Source organism: Crinia signifera, chromosome 11 (genome assembly GCF_055691185.1).
Source record: "Crinia signifera chromosome 11, ASM5569118v1, whole genome shotgun sequence".
In the NCBI taxonomy this organism is placed as follows: domain Eukaryota; kingdom Metazoa; phylum Chordata; class Amphibia; order Anura; family Myobatrachidae; genus Crinia; species Crinia signifera.
Window position 1 is genome coordinate 121,236,669 of NC_139227.1, and position 19,665 is coordinate 121,256,333.

At 46.4% G+C, this 19,665-nt stretch overlaps 1 protein-coding gene across 3 annotated transcripts in view; it reads right to left on the minus strand.

Moving 5' to 3' along the window:
• Positions 1–19,665, minus strand: part of OTOG (otogelin) — a 175,693-nt gene that overhangs the window by 40,339 nt on the left and 115,689 nt on the right. For all 3 annotated transcript variants that reach the window (XM_083164586.1, XM_083164585.1, XM_083164587.1), the window contains 6 exons: positions 18,625–18,742; positions 15,819–15,898; positions 6,612–9,754; positions 5,038–5,206; positions 4,122–4,267; positions 1,400–1,489 (listed from right to left, as the gene is read on the minus strand). In XM_083164586.1, the coding sequence (XP_083020712.1) occupies positions 1,400–1,489; positions 4,122–4,267; positions 5,038–5,206; positions 6,612–9,754; positions 15,819–15,898; positions 18,625–18,742 (3,746 nt within the window). The remainder of the gene's footprint in view (positions 1–1,399; positions 1,490–4,121; positions 4,268–5,037; positions 5,207–6,611; positions 9,755–15,818; positions 15,899–18,624; positions 18,743–19,665) is intronic.

Consider the following 19,665-nt stretch of genomic DNA (forward strand, 5'->3'; position numbering starts at 1 on the left):
AGCAACAGAGACCCCCAACCTCAGAACATGAGCAACAGAAACCCCTAACCTCAGAACATGAGCAACAGAGACCTCCAACCTCAGAACAGGAGCAACAGAGACCCCCAAACTCAGACCATGAGCAACAGAGACCCCCCCCCCACAGAACATGAGCAAACAAGACCCCAAACTCAGAACATGAGCAACAGAGACCCCCAATCTCAGAACATGGGCAACAGAGACCCCGAACCTCAGAACATGAGCAACAGAGATCCCCAAACTCAGAACATGAGCAACAGAGACCCCCCCACCACAGAACATGAGCAAACAAGACCCCTAACCTCAGAACATGAGCAACAGAGACCCCCAATCTCAGAACATGAGCAACAGAGACCCCCAAACTCAGACCATGAGCAACAGAGACCCCCAACCTCAGAACATGAGCAGCAGAGACCTCCAACCTCAGAACAGGAGCAACAGAGACCCCCAAACTCAGACCATGAGCAACCGAGACCCCCAACCTCAGACCATGAGCAACAGAGACCCCCAACCTCAGACCATGAGCAACAGAGACCCCCAACCTCAGAACATGAGCAGCAGAGACCTCCAACCTCAGAACATGAGCAGCAGAGACCCCCAACCTCAGAACATGAGCAGCAGAGACCCCCAACCTCAGAACATGAGCAACTGAGCCCCCAACCTCAGAACATGAGCAACAGAGACCCCCCACCACAGAACATGAGCAACAGAGCCCCCCACCACAGAACATGAGCAAATAAGACCCCTAACCTCAGAACATGAGCAACAGAGACCCCCAACCTCAGAACATAAGCAACAGAGACCCCCAACCTCAGAACATGAGCAACAGAAACCCCTAACCTCAGAACATGAGCAGCAGAGACCCCCAACCTCAGAACATGAGCAACTGAGCCCCCAACCTCAGAACATGAGCAACAGAGACCCCCCACCACAGAACATGAGCAACAGAGCCCCCCACCACAGAACATGAGCAAATAAGACCCCTAACCTCAGAACATGAGCAACAGAGACCCCCAACCTCAGAACATAAGCAACAGAGACCCCCAACCTCAGAACATGAGCAACAGAAACCCCTAACCTCAGGACATGAGCAACAGAGACCCCCACCACAGAACACGAGCAACAGAGTCCCCAACCTCATTCACTGTACAGACTGTATTCAATGCACAAGCACCCCGGACACTGTATGGACAGTAACACATTGTTCAGATAAATAGACACAAAAAAATCCCAGAAGTTTACAGAACATTAGGTTAATCATTAACCAAACTCATGAAATTTATTTGCTGCCATGAACGTGGCCACCTGGGGCAATAACCAGGACTTTCTGTACCACTATAACAATGACAGTCCATGAACACCAATGCCGGGAGTGACTTACCTTTCGGTTTAAGCGATCAATGATGATCTGGTTGGATAAATAAGTCAGCTCCAGCACAGACAGACACAAGGTGACATCACTCACATTCATCTGTGGGAAAACACAAGAGAGTTTACTTGGACAGATGAGCGGGTCCGCATTTCCCTAGGTGCTGAGATGCGGCTCCGTGATAGGGGCCACTGGTGGCCAGGTATTACCATAATGCGACACAGCCGGATGGTCGTCTGTGAATTTATGCAAATGCTGCTACAAAGCCCACCCCTGGTGAACAGAATGTGCAGGGACGGAGACGCCCCATGTAATGCTTTGTGCATCTGTAAGCCAGCCCTATGGCAGATGTCTGAATATGGTCCCTGATGTGAACAACTCTGCGTCTCTGTGTGCAGCCACACCCACGATGCCCAATGCATTACTATAGCATTTCTTATACTGTGCGTTACCCATGCACGGACTCCAGACGCACTCACAGCGAAAGTGCTCCATCACGTCCGAAGTTACAGCTGCATTTAAATCAAGCCCAAAGGGTCTCTTTGACCAATCAATTCTTCCACACCCCCTAAACCATGCTCATCTATCCTGTTGCCCACCATCCTGGCTTCATTGTCGGGTCATGAGAAATGTCCCATTATGGCGCACTAAGGCATACTATGGCAATTGCACTGCGATAGCTCCAATAATGAAAACTACAGTACAGTGCCGTGGATGGATATGTGAAGCTCCGTCGCCATTTACTGTCTGCAATGATCCTTCAACGTAGCAATCCTTCATAATATTGTACAGTAATAATGCTGCGTAGATGCTCATTCAGCCCAAGGGACTTGGTGGGGAAATGTATGCCGAGTTTAGTCCACTCTTATGGAGAAGTTAGCGTTGGAATGAAGAATGATTGAGGTTAGAATTGGAGAAGGTAGCGTTGGAATGACCTCAATAGTCCTACATTCCAAAACACCCTTCCCCCAGCCTGTTCTCAATAATCCTACATTCCAACTTTTCCTTCTCCAATCCTGACCTCAATAATCCCACATTCCATCACTACCTTCTCCAAGCCTCACCTCAATAATCCTACATTCCAACACTACTTTCTCCAAGCCTGTTCTCAATAATCCTACATTTCAATGCAACCTTCTCCAATCTTGACCTCAATAATCCTACATTCCAACACTACCATCTCCAATCCTGACCTCAATAATCCTACATTCCAACACTACCTTCTCCGATCCTGACCTCTATAATCCTACATTCGTACACTACCTTCTCCAATCCTGACCTCAATAATCCTACATTCCAACACTACCATCTCCAATCCTGACCTCAATAATCCTACATTCCAACACTACCTTCTCCAATCCTGACCTCAATAATCCTACATTCCAACTCTACTTTCTCCAAACCGGACCTCAATAATCCTACATTCCAACACTACCTTCTCCAATCCTGACCTCAATAATCCTACATTCCAACACTATCTTCTCCAATCCAGACCTCAATAATCCTATATTCCAACACTACTTTCTCCAAGCCTGTTCTCAATAATCCTACATTTCAATGCAACCTTCTCCAATCTTGACCTCAATAATCCTACATTCCAACACTACCTTCTCCAATCCTGACCTCAATAATCCTACATTCCAACACTACCTTCTCCAATCCTGACCTCAATAATCCTACATTCCAACACTACCTTCTCCAATCCTGACCTCAATAATACTACATCGCAACACTACCTTCTCCAAGCCTGACCTCAATAATCCTACATTCCAACTCTACTTTCTCCAAACCGGACCTCAATAATCCTACATTCCAACACTACCTTCTCCAATCCTGACCTCAATAATCCTACATTCCAAAACTACCTTCTCCAATCCTGACCTCAATAATCCTACATTCCAACACTACCTTCTCCAATTCTGACCTCTATAATCCTACATTCCAACACTACCTTCTCCAATCCTGACCTCAATAATCCTACATTCCAACACTACATTCTCCAATCCTGACCTCAATAATCCTACATTCAAACTCTACCTTCTCCAATCCTGACCTCAATAATCCTACATTCCAAAACTACCTTCTCCAATCCTGACCTCAATAATCCTACATTCCAACACTACCTTCTCCAATTCTGACCTCTATAATCCTACATTCCAACACTACCTTCTCCAATCCTGACCTCAATAATCCTACATTCCAACACTACCTTCTCCAATCCTGACCTCAATAATCCTACATTCTAACCCTACCTTCTCCAATCCTGACCTCAATAATCCTACATTCCAACACTACCTTCTCCAATCCTGACCTTGATTATTCTACCTGGTCCAGTCCCTAACCTCTACTATTCTACATTCTACAGTTCCTGACCTCCATAATTCTACCTTTTACAGTCCCTGACCTCAGCTTGCGACTTTGATTGTACTCCATTTACTGACTTTGGCTTTAGACCTTGTTTAAAATATGTTCTCCATCTCCTTCTACTGAATGTCAGGACATCTCCAGCACCTGACAGACTGTCCAGCTACTTCTCAGCTTTAATTTCCTCAGGACACAGTGTCCAGATCTAGACTGGTTATTTTATGCCCTATATCTGCCTGCAGGGTCCTTCCTCTGTCTATAACAAGGAGCATTACACTCCTGGTGCCGCTCCTTTCCTTCCTCTCTCACACCTACTGTAATCATCTTCTTTAATCCTGGGGATATATAATAAAATCAGCGATGATCTCACCGAATCTGCATTTTCACACTTAGAAACCTGGACAGTTATGGACTCATCCTCGGTCAGGGTAACAATGTAAGAGGCTTCTTTAAACAGAGCAAGATAACTTCCATCAAACGTCACAAAACTCAGGTCTGAGAAGATGGAGCACCGGCCTGAAACGATTCAGGAAAATATTCAGATAAAAGCTACTTGCCAGAGATTTGCAGCAGTGCCGCCAGTGACCACTAGAGGCCACTTGACGGACCAAACTACTCCTCTGTGTGCTGAAACATGGCATAACAGAAAGTGAAAGCAATTTTTGCACTGATCTGTTTCAAACTTGCTGCATATGGAGAGAGGGAGCTGTGAAAACAGAGCTTGAAGGTAGGAGCGGATAGGGACCGGGGGTGGGGTGGAGAGTTTGTGTGCTAAAAACTGTCACAGCACAAAATGAAAGTAAAAACTGTCACAGCTCAAAGTGAAAGTACATTGCTGAAGCTGTCATTTTGGCAGGCTTTTAACTAGTATTACTTATATAATACAGTAAGTGCTCTGGCATTCCAACCGTTCTATAGCCCCCCAACACAGCTACACAAAGTGACACAACAATGCCATTGCTGTATAATCCTTAGTGGGTTATACAATAATAATGTCCCACCATAAGTAGGACACATTACAGATGTGGCTACATACATGTGGCAAAACGGATCATTGTCTGAGGACACATCTGTATTCTTTGGAGTAACGATTAATGTTCCTTATTGCCTATTCCTTTGTGCTAACTATACAATACAATCTTATTTTATTTGAGGAATTGTCCATCTCTATGCAGGGACTAAAAAGCCAAAAATGAACACCATTACTTTTCATTTCTGTAGAATACACAGCGTCTGGCAATCTGCCAGCTCCTGCGTTCTCCTGAGACTGTGACACTAATACGTACATGCGCATTCCCACTTGGGGCAGCATCGGTCTCCGTTTATCTGTGCGGCGAATCCAAGGAGTCCGCAACTGGGCTGAGTGACATTGTAGGGACAATGCTGGGATTTATTCACCTGGATTAGCTGTCCATCCACACAGATGTGTTTAATGCACTCATTCTCTGTGTATGGCTGCAAGAGAGGACAAATAGGTCAGCTATGTCCATCGTAACCTAATATATACCGTATGTATACCCTGTATCGATTGTAACCTAATATATATATACTGCAACCATCGTAACCTAATATATATATACCCTATATCCATAGTAACCCAATATATATATACCCTGTATCCATAGTAACCCAATATATATATACTGTGTATCCATCGTAACTCAATATATATATACCGTGTATCCATCGTAACCCTATATATATACCCTGTATCCATCGTAACCCAATATAAAATACCCTGTATCCACTGTAACCCAATATAAAATATACCCACTGTAACCCAATATAAAATACCCTGTATTCGATGTAACCCAATAATATATACCGTGTATCCATCGTAACCTAATATATATATACCACCCTGTATCCATTGTAACCTAATATATATACCGTGTTCACTGTAACCCAATATATATACCCTGTATCCATCATAACACAATATAAATACCCTGTATCCATCGTAACCCAATATAAATACCCTGTATCCACTGTAACCCAATATATATATAAATATATATATATATATACATATATATACACTGTACACCAGAGCCGGCCCTAGCCTAAATGACGCCCTAGGCAAGATTTTCACTGGTGCCCCCTAGCACCGCCAATAGTCATAGCAGTCATCATATTGGTGCTCCTACCCTCAATATTTTAAATAGAAACAGCGCACACATTCGGTGTGCAGCCCAAACAGGGGTGTGTTCTTGCTGGGAAGGGGCATGACAGCGGAAATTCGTCTTATTTGCATTGTTATGTGACCAGCACACATAAGGAGCTTCCAATGATTAAAATGATGTGCGGCATGCCTATATTATGTGTGCGACTGTGGCTGTACCTGCATACGGAATGCTATGTTACAGTGATTTCCATGAATACACTATTTCATATGCACATACAGCCTCACTCACACACAGAATATAGGCATGCTGCATATCATTTTAATCAGCAGAAGCTGCTGGTGCCCCCTGGCATTCCAAATGCCCTAGGCAATTGCCTAGTTTGCCTATGCCTAAGGCCGGCTCTGCTGTACACTGTAAGCCAATATATATATATATATACTGTGTATCCATTGTAACCTAATAGATATGTACCCTGTATCCACTGTAACCCAATATATATACCCTGTATTCACTGTAACCCAATATATATACTCTGTATCCATTGTAACCCAATATAAATACCCTGTACCCATCGTAACCCAATATAAATACCCTGTATCCATCGTAACATAATATATATACCCTGTATCCAGTGTGTGTGTGTGTGTGTGTGTGTGTGTGTGTGTGTGTGTGTGTGTGTGTGTGTGTATATATATATATATATACACATACACACACAATAACCTCTTACTCACTGTACATATCTGGAGTGTTGCGGACTCTCGAGAAGGCAACATGGCTGACACAGTGGCCCTCTTTGAGCTGTCCCCAGGACTAGTCTGGTCAGCAGGATAAGTGGTCTCTTCCACAGTTCTGGATAATGTTATGACTGTTGGTTGGAAGTGGGGAGATTCCCTCTCAGTTGTAGATGCCAGTCTGATCTCTGGGCTGGTGATAAGACCAGGAATCGGAGTAATTGGTACAGTGTGTGCGAGAGGCACAGAGGGTACAACTGTATCAGTAGCATTCAGCATAGCGGTGGCCAGAGGATGAGTCTGTGCTATGGTGCTTTGTGACGCCTCAGTTGCTTTGGAATAGTCTGAGGTTCTTGCTGAGGTGGGGAAGGTTTCCAAGGACTCCGTTTTCCCCACCGTTTTGGGTTCATGGGCGATTTCAAGAGTTGCCGCAGTTTGCCCACTGGCAGAAGTCTGGGACGTGAGCTGGACAAAAGAGGTAGTGACTGTCTGTGTGATAATTGAAGTATGGTGCTTCGTAGTTGAAAGAACTGGTGACAGAGTGGTACCTGAAACAGAATCTCTTGTTATGGTTACTACCGAGCTCGGTGTCTCTTCACTGACTGACCCAAGAGACGTCAAATGCTTTGCTGTTGGTGGAGCGGTGGCTAATGTTTCAGACACAGCCACTGATTGAGTGCCTGGCTGAGCAACAGAAATTAATTGACCTGTTGTTTTATAGGTCTCTGGTGTTGACAGAGTTCTCAATTCAGTTGTGATTTCTTTTGACGTAAATAAGGCTGTCGGTTGTTTTCCATCAGACTCCGCAACTTTAGACGTGGCAGATGTACTGAACTGGAAAGGGAGCTCGGTGGGTCCGCCAACTGGTGTAGTCCTGGTGCTTAAACCAGCGGCAGCACTGGGGATTTGTGTTGTGCTAATTGCATCAGTTAACAAGGTCTTTCCTTCCGTAGTCAGAGACGTGATTAACGGTGCTGTAGAATAAGAACCAGCTGGAGATAATGAGGTATAGAGAGGTGAATATGTTTGCTGACTAGTGGATGCTATCGTTGAGGCGATTTCTGTTAAAGGATACTCAGAAGTTAGACCAGTCATGGAGACAGTGGTTTGTAGAGATGGAGGATGGGGTGTTGTTGACAGAATAGACGTCACTGTTACATTTTTAGTGGAAAGGGCTGTTGACGTCTTTATTAACGTTTCTGTAACCCCCATTGGAGAGGTTTGTTGTGAAATACCCTCTGCGGAGAAAGCAGGTACAGGGGGTGGTGTGGGTAACAGCATCTTCCCGGTGTAGGGTATCGCTTTTGAGGACCCTGTTACGTTCCCTAGGTCCTGCATGAATGTAGTAAACTCTGTGGTTCTTCCACCTTCGGTTCTTGGTGGTGTAGTCACGAGTGTAGTGGACAAGTGAGTGGCTGGCTTTACATAAGCAGACATTACTGTTCCCGTCTGAGTGACCTCTGGTGATAGGTGTTCTCCTGTTGTAACACTCAATGAAGTCATTTTTGTGGTCAGATCTGTATAGACTGGTGGAGAGGTGGACTTTGGTAAGACCACGTCTGAAGTTTGAGAGATACTTTCCTCCTTTGTTAATTGTGGCCTTGTGTCCAAAAGTGTTATTTCTCCACTAGATGTGGATAGTAACACTTGTGAAGTTGTGTGAGCGACAGCCCCGGGTGACGGACTTGTTGCTGTTGACGTTGTTCGTTCAGTCTTTGCTTTAAAGGTCGGCAACGGAGTCTGAGAGGTAAAATAAGGTGCCATGGAGGTGATGGGTATGGTTGTTCCTGAAGTATATGTTTCGGAGGTTAATGGAAACGATGGTTGTGTTGACTTTGTGAGATATTTACTTGTAGTTGTGGATGGCATTGGCTGAACAGGGTATGGGGTAAATGTGGATTGTGTGGTCTCAGAAATATTCCCGATTAGTGGGAGCGTGGAAACTGTAGTGAGGTAGGTTGTAGCCAGAGGAATTGTGTCATTGGCCAACGTGGTGTCTAGCGGAGGTGGCTGTGTGGTGGACTCTGTTGTGACAGGGATTTCCTGAGCCGCAGTACTGGAGATTTCTGGTGGGAACATTGGTTTTATAGTCTGCTCAGTGGGTGCTTTAGTAAGTGACACATTTGTGACGAGAGGTGCGACAGTGTCCGTTTGCAGCTGTGCAGTAAACGTGTGTGTTGTGGCTTGTGATGTGTACTCTGTGGTCTGCACAGCACTTGTGGCTTCTGTGGCAATGACACCTGGTGAAGATGATGTCACCTGTGCCACTGAGCTGGGAGATAGAGAAAAGTGTGTAGTCATGGCACCGGGTGTGATTTCTGGTGGTATGTGCGACACACCTATCGGTTGTGAAAATTCGTGGTCAGTACTTGTGCTCCTTCCTGTTATAGGATGTAAGGAACTCGTAGACTCAGTAGTTGCTGGGACAGGACCAGTACTTGCCGTGTAATGCGATGACGTTGTCATACCTGGGAGTGCAGAGGACATGGACGTTACACTGTCACTAGTTAGGATCACAGTGACAGGCGGAGGAGGTACTGTCTGTGCGGCGCTAAGAGATGTAAGCACGGTAATATCAGCCAGGCCAGTAGTCAGTATGGAGGCTGGGGAGGAAGATGATGTGGCTGGTCCAGTAGTTGCACCTGGCAACCTGTAGGAGACTGTCCCAGTGACCGGTAATTGGGGGATCTCTATGGCTGTCACAGATGTTGGCGTAGCTGTAGAGGAAGTGGTTGCCGGACCTGTAGTAGACGTAGCGGCAGTTAGCTTAGCGGAGGGTAATACTGTGGACCCTTCTGTCAGCATCAGGCTGCTGGTGGTCTTCCTGGTGACAGTGCTGGTGGTGGCCGGCACAGGTAGACTGTACTCTGTGCCAGTTAGAGTGAGCGTGGTGGTAGCAGGTTCCTGTGTAAGATAGGGAGTGACAGCTGGCTCAGTTACATAGGGTTCCGGGCTCACTGTAGGCGTCAGAGATGAGGTAGTGGCTCCTGACTCAGAGACTTTAGGCAGAGTGACCTCGGCTTTAGTCGCTGGCAGAGGTGTAGGACTGGAGCTGGGTGATGTGGTTACATTTAGACTGGTTGTCGGCTTGTGCTGTCCTGTTGTGGGGAGGAATGATGGTACCTTAATCGCTGGTTCGATGCCTATGGATAAGAACATAAATTAATGTAATTGTCATAAGTTAATCAACAGGTAACACTGCAGATGGGAAATGCCTGTATATTCCTATAGCATCTCTACTGGGCCCTACTGCTGACGCTCTGTATTATGTCACTACATACTGTACTGTAACACAGTGCAGCCACAGGAACACAATATTATGGACCTGTGACATGTAAGCTCAGTGTCTGATTAACCAATAGGCTGCAGCCTAGGATGCCAGATCTGGGGGAGGCCCCTTGCAGGTGAAAGACGATGTACTGTGGGGGGTTAAGTTCTTAAGGTGGCAGATGGCAGTGCCAATGTAACCTACTGATGGAACCATTACTCTGTGTACATTGTGCTACAGCGCCAGCCGAGCATCCTAAAGCCTTCACACATAAAAAGCATTAGATCCTACAAGCCAGCTGTATAACCTTTGTTACATGCACATGGGCAGTATGACTGGCAAGTCCCTGAGAGCCCATACACGTGTGTGGCAACATTACAAGGGGAGCTAAATGTGTATTAGCCTAGGGCACCTGGGACCTGTAATCAGGCCTTGTGTAAGCTCATGATGGTGCATCTTACTATAGGTAATTATAAATTGAAATCTGAACCTACAGTATGTGTGTTACAGCAGGAAGAGAGCACTCACATACTGTATGCGTTACAGCAGGCAGAGAGGACTCATACTGTATGTGTTAAAACAGGAAGAGAGGACTCACATACTGTATGCGTTACAGCAGGAAGAGAGCACTCACATACTGTATGCGTTACAGCAGGAAGAGAGGACTCACATACTGTATGCGTTACAGCAGGAAGAGCGGACTCACATACTGTATGCGTTACACCTGGGAGAGAGCACTCATATATTGTATGCGTTACAGCAGGAAGAGAGCACTCACATACTGTATGCGTTACAGCAGGAAGAGAGGACTCACATACTGTATGCGTTACAGCAGGAAGAGAGGACTCACATACTGTATGCGTTACAGCAGGAAGAGAGGACTCACATACTGTATGCGTTACAGCAGGAAGAGGACTCACATACTGTATGCGTTACAGCAGGAAGAGAGGACTCACATACTGTATGCGTTACAGCAGGAAGAGGACTCACATACTGTATGCGTTACAGCAGGAAGAGAGGACTCACATACTGTATGCGTTATCCTCAGGAAGAGCGGACTCACATACTGTATGCGTTACATCAGGAAGAGCGGACTCACATACTGTATGCGTTACATCAGGAAGAGAGCACTCACATACTGTATGCGTTACACCTGGGAGAGAGCACTCACATACTGTATGCGTTACAGCAGGAAGAGAGAGCACTCACATACTGTATGCGTTACAGCAGGAAGAGAGGACTCACATACTGTATGCGTTACAGCAGGAAGAGAGGACTCACATACTGTATGCGTTACAGCAGGAAGAGAGCACTCACATACTGTATGCGTTACAGCAGGAAGAGAGAGCACTCACATACTGTATGCGTTACAGCAGGAAGAGAGAGCACTCACATACTGTATGCGTTACAGCAGGAAAAGAGGACTCACATACTGTATGCGTTACAGCAGGAAGAGAGGACTCACATACTGTATGCGTTACAGCAGGAAGAGAGGACTCACATACTGTATGCGTTACAGCAGGAAGAGGACTCACATACTGTATGCGTTACAGCAGGAAGAGAGGACTCACATACTGTATGCGTTACAGCAGGAAGAGGACTCACATACTGTATGCGTTACAGCAGGAAGAGAGGACTCACATACTGTATGCGTTATCCTCAGGAAGAGCGGACTCACATACTGTATGCGTTACATCAGGAAGAGCGGACTCACATACTGTATGCGTTACATCAGGAAGAGAGCACTCACATACTGTATGCGTTACACCTGGGAGAGAGCACTCACATACTGTATGCGTTACAGCAGGAAGAGAGAGCACTCACATACTGTATGCGTTACAGCAGGAAGAGAGAGCACTCACATACTGTATGCGTTACAGCAGGAAGAGAGAGCACTCACATACTGTATGCGTTACACCTGGGAGAGAGCACTCACATACTGTATGCGTTACAGCAGGAAGAGAGAGCACTCACATACTGTATGCGTTACAGCAGGAAGAGAGAGCACTCACATACTGTATGCATTAAAGCAGGAAGAGAGAGCACTCACATACTGTATGCGTTACAGCAGGAAGAGAGAGCACTCACATACTGTATGCGTTACAGCAGGAAGAGAGAGCACTCACATACTGTATGCGTTACAGCAGGAAGAGAGAGCACTCACATACTGTATGCGTTACAGCAGGAAGAGAGAGCACTCACATACTGTATGCGTTACAGCAGGAAGAGAGAGCACTCACATACTGTATGCGTTACAGCAGGAAGAGAGCACTCACATACTGTATGCGTTACAGCAGGAAGAGAGAGCACTCACATACTGTATGCGTTACAGCAGGAAGAGAGCACTCACATACTGTATGCGTTACAGCAGGAAGAGAGAGCACTCACATACTGTATGCGTTACAGCAGGAAGAGAGCACTCACATACTGTATGCATTACAGCAGGAAGAGAGCACTCACATACTGTATGCGTTACAGCAGGAAGAGAGCACTCACATACTGTATGCGTTACAGCAGGAAGAGAGGACTCACATACAGTATGCGTTACAGCAGGAAGAGAGCAACACATACTGTATGTGTTACAGCAGGAAGAGCGCACTCACATACTGTATGCGTTACAGCAGGAAGAGAGGACTCGCATACTGTATGCTTTACAGCAGGAAGAGAGGACTCACATACTGTAGTGTTACACCTGGGACAGAGCACTCACATAATGTGTGCGTCACAACAGGAAGAGAGGACTCACATACTGTATGTGTTACACCTGGGAAAGAGCACTCACATACTGTATGCGTTACAGCAGGAAGAGAGCACTCACATACTGTATGCGTTACAGCAGGAAGAGAGAGCACTCACATACTGTATGCGTTACAGCAGGAAGAGAGAGCACTCACATACTGTATGCGTTACAGCAGGAAGAGAGAGCACTCACATACTGTATGCGTTACAGCAGGAAGAGAGAGCACTCACATACTGTATGCGTTACAGCAGGAAGAGAGCACTCACATACTGTATGCGTTACAGCAGGAAGAGAGAGCACTCACATACTGTATGCGTTACAGCAGGAAGAGAGCACTCACATACTGTATGCGTTACAGCAGGAAGAGAGCACTCACATACTGTATGCGTTACAGCAGGAAGAGAGCACTCACATACTGTATGCGTTACAGCAGGAAGAGAGCACTCACATACTGTATGCGTTACAGCAGGAAGAGAGCACTCACATACTGTATGCGTTACAGCAGGAAGAGAGCACTCACATACTGTATGCGTTACAGCAGGAAGAGAGCACTAACATACTGTATGCGTTACAGCAGGAAGAGAGCACTCACATACTGTATGCGTTACAGCAGGAAGAGAGCACTCACATACTGTATGCGTTACAGCAGGAAGAGAGCACTCACATACTGTATGCGTTACAGCAGGAAGAGAGCACTCACATACTGTATGCGTTACAGCAGGAAGAGAGAGCACTCACATACTGTATGCGTTACAGCAGGAAGAGAGCACTCACATACTGTATGCGTTACAGCAGGAAGAGAGCACTCACATACTGTATGCGTTACAGCAGGAAGAGAGCACTCACATACTGTATGCGTTACAGCAGGAAGAGAGCACTCACATACTGTATGCGTTACAGCAGGAAGAGAGCACTCACATACTGTATGCGTTACAGCAGGAAGAGAGGACTCACATACAGTATGCGTTACAGCAGGAAGAGAGCACTCACATACTGTATGTGTTACAGCAGGAAGAGCGCACTCACATACTGTATGCGTTACAGCAGGAAGAGAGGACTCGCATACTGTATGCTTTACAGCAGGAAGAGAGGACTCACATACTGTAGTGTTACACCTGGGACCGAGCACTCGCATACTGTGTGCGTCACAACAGGAAGAGAGGACTCACATACTGTATGTGTTACACCTGGGAAAGAGCACTCACATACTGTATGCGTTACAGCAGGAAGAGAGCACTCACATACTGTATGCGTTACAGCAGGAAGAGAGCACTCGCATACTGTATGTGTTACAGCAGGAAGAGAGGACTCACATACTGTATGTGTTACAGCAGGAAGAGAGGACTCACATACTGTATGTGTTACACCTGGGACAGAGCAATCACATACTGTATGTGTTACAGCAGGAAGAGAGGACTCACATACTGTATGCGTCACAACAGGAAGAGAGGACTCACATACTGTATGTGTTACACCTGGGACAGAGCACTCACATACTGTATGTGTTACAGCAGGAAGAGAGGACTCACATACTGTATGTATTACACCTGGGACAGAGCACTCACATACTGTATGTGTTACACCTGGGACAGAGCACTCGCATACTGTATGCGTCACAACAGGAAGAGAGGACTCACATACTGTATGTGTTACACCTGGGACAGAGCACCCACATACTGTATGCATTACAACAGGAAGAGAGGACTCACATACTGTATGTGTTACACCTGGGACAGAGCACTCACATACTGTATGTGTTACAGCAGGAAGAGAGGACTCACATACTGTATGTATTACACCTGGGACAGAGCACTCACATACTGTATGTGTTACACCTGGGACAGAGCACTCGCATACTGTGTGCGTCACAACAGGAAGAGAGGACTCACATACTGTATGTGTTACACCTGGGAAAGAGCACTCACATACTGTATGCGTTACAGCAGGAAGAGAGCACTCACATACTGTATGCGTTACAGCAGGAAGAGAGCACTCGCATACTGTATGTGTTACAGCAGGAAGAGAGGACTCACATACTGTATGTGTTACAGCAGGAAGAGAGGACTCACATACTGTATGTGTTACACCTGGGACAGAGCAATCACATACTGTATGTGTTACAGCAGGAAGAGAGGACTCACATACTGTATGCGTCACAACAGGAAGAGAGGACTCACATACTGTATGTGTTACACCTGGGACAGAGCACTCACATACTGTATGTGTTACAGCAGGAAGAGAGGACTCACATACTGTATGTATTACACCTGGGACAGAGCACTCACATACTGTATGTGTTACACCTGGGACAGAGCACTCGCATACTGTATGCGTCACAACAGGAAGAGAGGACTCACATACTGTATGTGTTACACCTGGGACAGAGCACCCACATACTGTATGCATTACAACAGGAAGAGAGGACTCACATACTGTATGTGTTACACCTGGGACAGAGGACTCACATACTGTATGTGTTACACCTGGGACAGAGCACTGGCATACTGTATGCGTCACAACAGGAAGAGAGGACTCACATACAGTATGTGTTACACCTGGGAGAGAGCACTCACATACTGTATGTGTTACACCTGGGACAGAGCACTCGCATACTGTATGCGTTACAACAGGAAGAGAGGACTCACATACAGTATGTGTTACACCTGGGAGAGAGCACTCACATACTGTATGTGTTACACCTGGGAGAGAGCACTCACATACTGTATGTATTACAGCGGAGAGAGGGCACTCACATACTGTATGTGTTACACCTGGGAGAGAGGACTCACATACTGTATGTGTTACAGCAGGAAGAGAGCACTCACATACTGTAGTGTTACACCTGGGAGAGAGCACTCACATACTGTATGTGTTACACCTGGGAGAGAGCACTCACATACAGTATGTGTTACACCTGGGAGAGAACACCTGGGAGAGAGCACTCACATACTGTATGTGTTACACCTGGGAGAGAGCACTCACATACAGTATGTGTTACACCTGGGAGAGAGCACTCACATACTGTATGTGTTACACCTGGGAGAGAGCACTCACATATTGTATGTATTACAGCGGACAGAGGGCACTCACATACTGTATGTGTTACACCTGGGAGAGAGCACTCACATACTGTATGTGTTACACCTGGGAGAGAGCACTCACAATATTGTACATGTTTCAGTAAGATGGGTATACTTACAGTCTGGGAAGTAGACACATTTCCTGGTAACTTCATCCAGGACCATGTCTGGGGGACACAGTGGGAAACATCCTTCAACTCTGGAAAAGACAGCTGTCAGAAACTGACCAATTCTACTGAAGGGTTTTGTATATTCTACCTGTCAAACAAACATATATATGTGTGGTGTGTGTGTGTATGTGTGTGTGTTTTAGTGATAAAGCTTCATACCAATATGTACTAATGTATAAATTATCAATATGTTATAATGAATAGGAGATATCATAGTACAGGAAGAGAGAACAAGGATTAAGAGGAGGGGAGAGAAGGACTGGAGATAGAGGGTGAAGGACATGATGGGGACAGAGATCTGGGATACAGAATAGTGATAGTACAGGAAGAGAGAACAAGAATATAGAGGAGGGGAGAAGGACTGGAGATAGAGGGTGAAGGACATGATGGGGACAGAGATCTGGGGATACAGAATAGTGCTAGTACAGGAGGAGAGAACAAGGATATAGAGGAGGGGAGAAGGACTGGAGATAGAGGGTGAAGGACATTATGGGGACAGAGATTTGGGATACAGATTAGTGCTAGTACAGAAAGGGAGAACAAGGATATAGAGGAGGAGAGAAGGACTGGAGATAGAGGGTGAAGGACATGATGGGGACAGAGATCTGGGATACAGATTAGTGATAGTACAGGAAGGGAGAACAATGATATAGAGGAGGGGAAAAGGACTGGAGATAGAGGGTGAAGGACATAATGGGGACAGAGATCTGGGGATACAGATTAGTGCTAGTACAGGAAGAGAGAACAATGATATAGAGGAGGGGAAAAGGACTGGAGATAGAGGGTGAAGGACATGATGGGGACAGAGATCTGGGATACAGAATAGTGCTAGTACAGGAAGGGAGAACAAGGATATAGAGGAGGGGAGAAGGACCGGAGATAGAGGGTGAAGGACATGATGGGAACAGATATCTGGGGATACAGATTAGTGCTAGTACAGGAAGAGAGAACAAGGATATAGAGGAGGAGAGAAGGACTGGAGATAGAGGGTGAAGGACATGATGGGGAACAGAGATCTGGGGATACAGAATAGCGATAGTACAGGAAGAGGGAACAAGGATATAGAGGAGGAGAGAAGGACTGGAGATAGAGGGTGAAGGACATGATGGGGAACAGAGATCTGGGGATACAGAATAGCGATAGTACAGGAAGATAGAACAAGGATATAGAGGATGAGAGAAGGACTGGAGATAGAGGGTGAAGGACATGATGGGAACAGAGATCTGGGGATACAGATTAGTGATAGTACAGGAAGAGAGAACAAGGATATAGAGGAGGAGAGAAGGACTGGAGATAGAGGGTGAAGGACATGATGGGAACAGAGATCTGGGGATACAGATTAGTGCTAGTACAGGAAGAGAGAACAATGATATAGAGGAGGGGAAAAGGACTGGAGATAGAGGGTGAAGGACATGATGGGGACAGAGATCTGGGATACAGAATAGTGCTAGTACAGGAAGGGAGAACAAGGATATAGAGGAGGGGAGAAGGACCGGAGATAGAGGGTGAAGGACATGATGGGAACAGATATCTGGGGATACAGATTAGTGCTAGTACAGGAAGAGAGAACAAGGATATAGAGGAGGAGAGAAGGACTGGAGATAGAGGGTGAAGGACATGATGGGGAACAGAGATCTGGGGATACAGAATAGCGATAGTACAGGAAGAGGGAACAAGGATATAGAGGAGGAGAGAAGGACTGGAGATAGAGGGTGAAGGACATGATGAGAACAGAGATCTGGGGATACAGAATATTGATAGTACAGGAAGAGAGAACAAGGATATAGAGGAGGAGAGAGAAGGACAGGAGATAGAGGGTGAAGGACATGATGGGGACAGAGATCTGAGGATACAGATTAGTGATAGTACAGGAAGGGAGAACAAGGATATAGAGGAAGGGAGAAGGACTAGAGGTAGAGGGTGAAGGACATGATGGGGACAGAGATATGGGATACAGATTAGTGATAGTACAGGAAGGGAGAACAAGGATATAGAGGAGGAGAGAAGGACTGGAGATAGAGGGCGAAGGACATGATGGGGACAGAGATCTGGGATACAGAATAGTGCTAGTAAAGGAAGGGAGAACAAGGATATAGAAGAGGGGAGAAGGACCGGAGATAGAGGGTGAAGGACATGATGGGAACAGAGATCTGGGATACAGAATATTGATAGTACAGGAAGAGAGAACAAGGATATAGAGGAGGAGAGAGAAGGACTGGAGATAGAGGGTGAAGGACATGATGGGGACAGAGATCTGAGGATACAGATTAGTGATAGTACAGGAAGGGAGAACAAGGATATGGAGGAAGGGAGAAGGACTGGAGATAGAGGGTGAAGGACATGATGGGGACAGAGATCTGGGATACAGAATAGTGCTAGTACAGGAAGGGAGAACAAGGATATAGAGGAGGGGAGAAGGACCGGAGATAGAGGGTGAAGGACATGATGGGAACAGATATCTGGGGATACAGATTAGTGCTAGTACAAGAAGGGAGAACAAGGATATAGAGGAAGGGAGAAGGACTAGAGGTAGAGGGTGAAGGACATGATGGGAACAGAGATCTGGGATACAGAATAGTGATAGTACAGGAGGAGAGAACAAGGATATAGAGGAAGGAAAAGGATTGGAGATAGAGGGTGAAGGACATGATGAGAACAGAGATCTGGGGATACAGAATATTGATAGTACAGGAGGAGAGAACAAGGATATAGAGGAGGAGAGAAGGACCGGAGATAGAGGGAGTGAAGGACTTACTTAGGGACATTCTGACAGTGTTCCCCTGCTGGGTCTCCACAGGTTCTGAAACAAGCACTTGCACAAGAATCGTAGCGCCATTCACATGTAGATCGCGGAGTAAAACGTGACTTGGATTCTAAAATATAAAGACATGAAGTCAGAACTGAGGAGACACCGGGACTGTCTGTATTACACGTGTCCTGAGAGTGAGGGGACGCCGGGACTGTCTGTATTACATGTGTCCTGAGAGTGAGGGGACACCGGGACTGTCTGTATTACACGTGTCCTGAGAGTGAGGGGACACCGGGACTGTCTGTATTACACGTGTCCTGAGAGTAAGGGGACACCGGTACTGTCTGTATTACACGTGTCCTGAGAGTGAGGGGACACCGGGACTGTCTGTATTACACGTGTCCTGAGAGTGAGGGGACACCGGGACTGTCTGTATTACACGTGTCCTGAGAGTGAGGGGACGCCGGGACTGTCTGTATTACACGTGTCCTGACAGTGAGGGGACACCAGGACTGTCTGTATAACACGTGTCCTGAGAGTGAGGGGACACCGGGACTGTCTGTATTACATGTGTCCTGAGAGTGAGGGGACGCCGGGACTGTCTGTATTACACGTGTCTGAGATTTAGGGGACGCCGGGACTGTCTGTATTACACGTGTCCTGACAGTGAGGGGACACCAGGACTGTCTGTATTACACGTGTCCTGAGAGTGAGGGGACACCGGGACTGTCTGTATTACATGTGTCCTGAGAGTGAGGGGACGCCGGGACTGTCTGTATTACATGTGTCCTGAGAGTGAGGGGACCCCGGGACTGTCTGTATTACACGTGTCCTGAGAGTGAGGGGACACCGGGACTGTCTGTATTACATGTGTCCTGAGAGTGAGGGGACGCCGGGACTGTCTGTATTACACGTGTCTGAGATTTAGGGGACGCCGGGACTGTCTGTATTACACGTGTCCTGAGATTTAGGGGACGCTGGGACTGTCTGTATTACACGTGTCCTGACAGTGAGGGGACACCAGGACTGTCTGTATTACACGTGTCC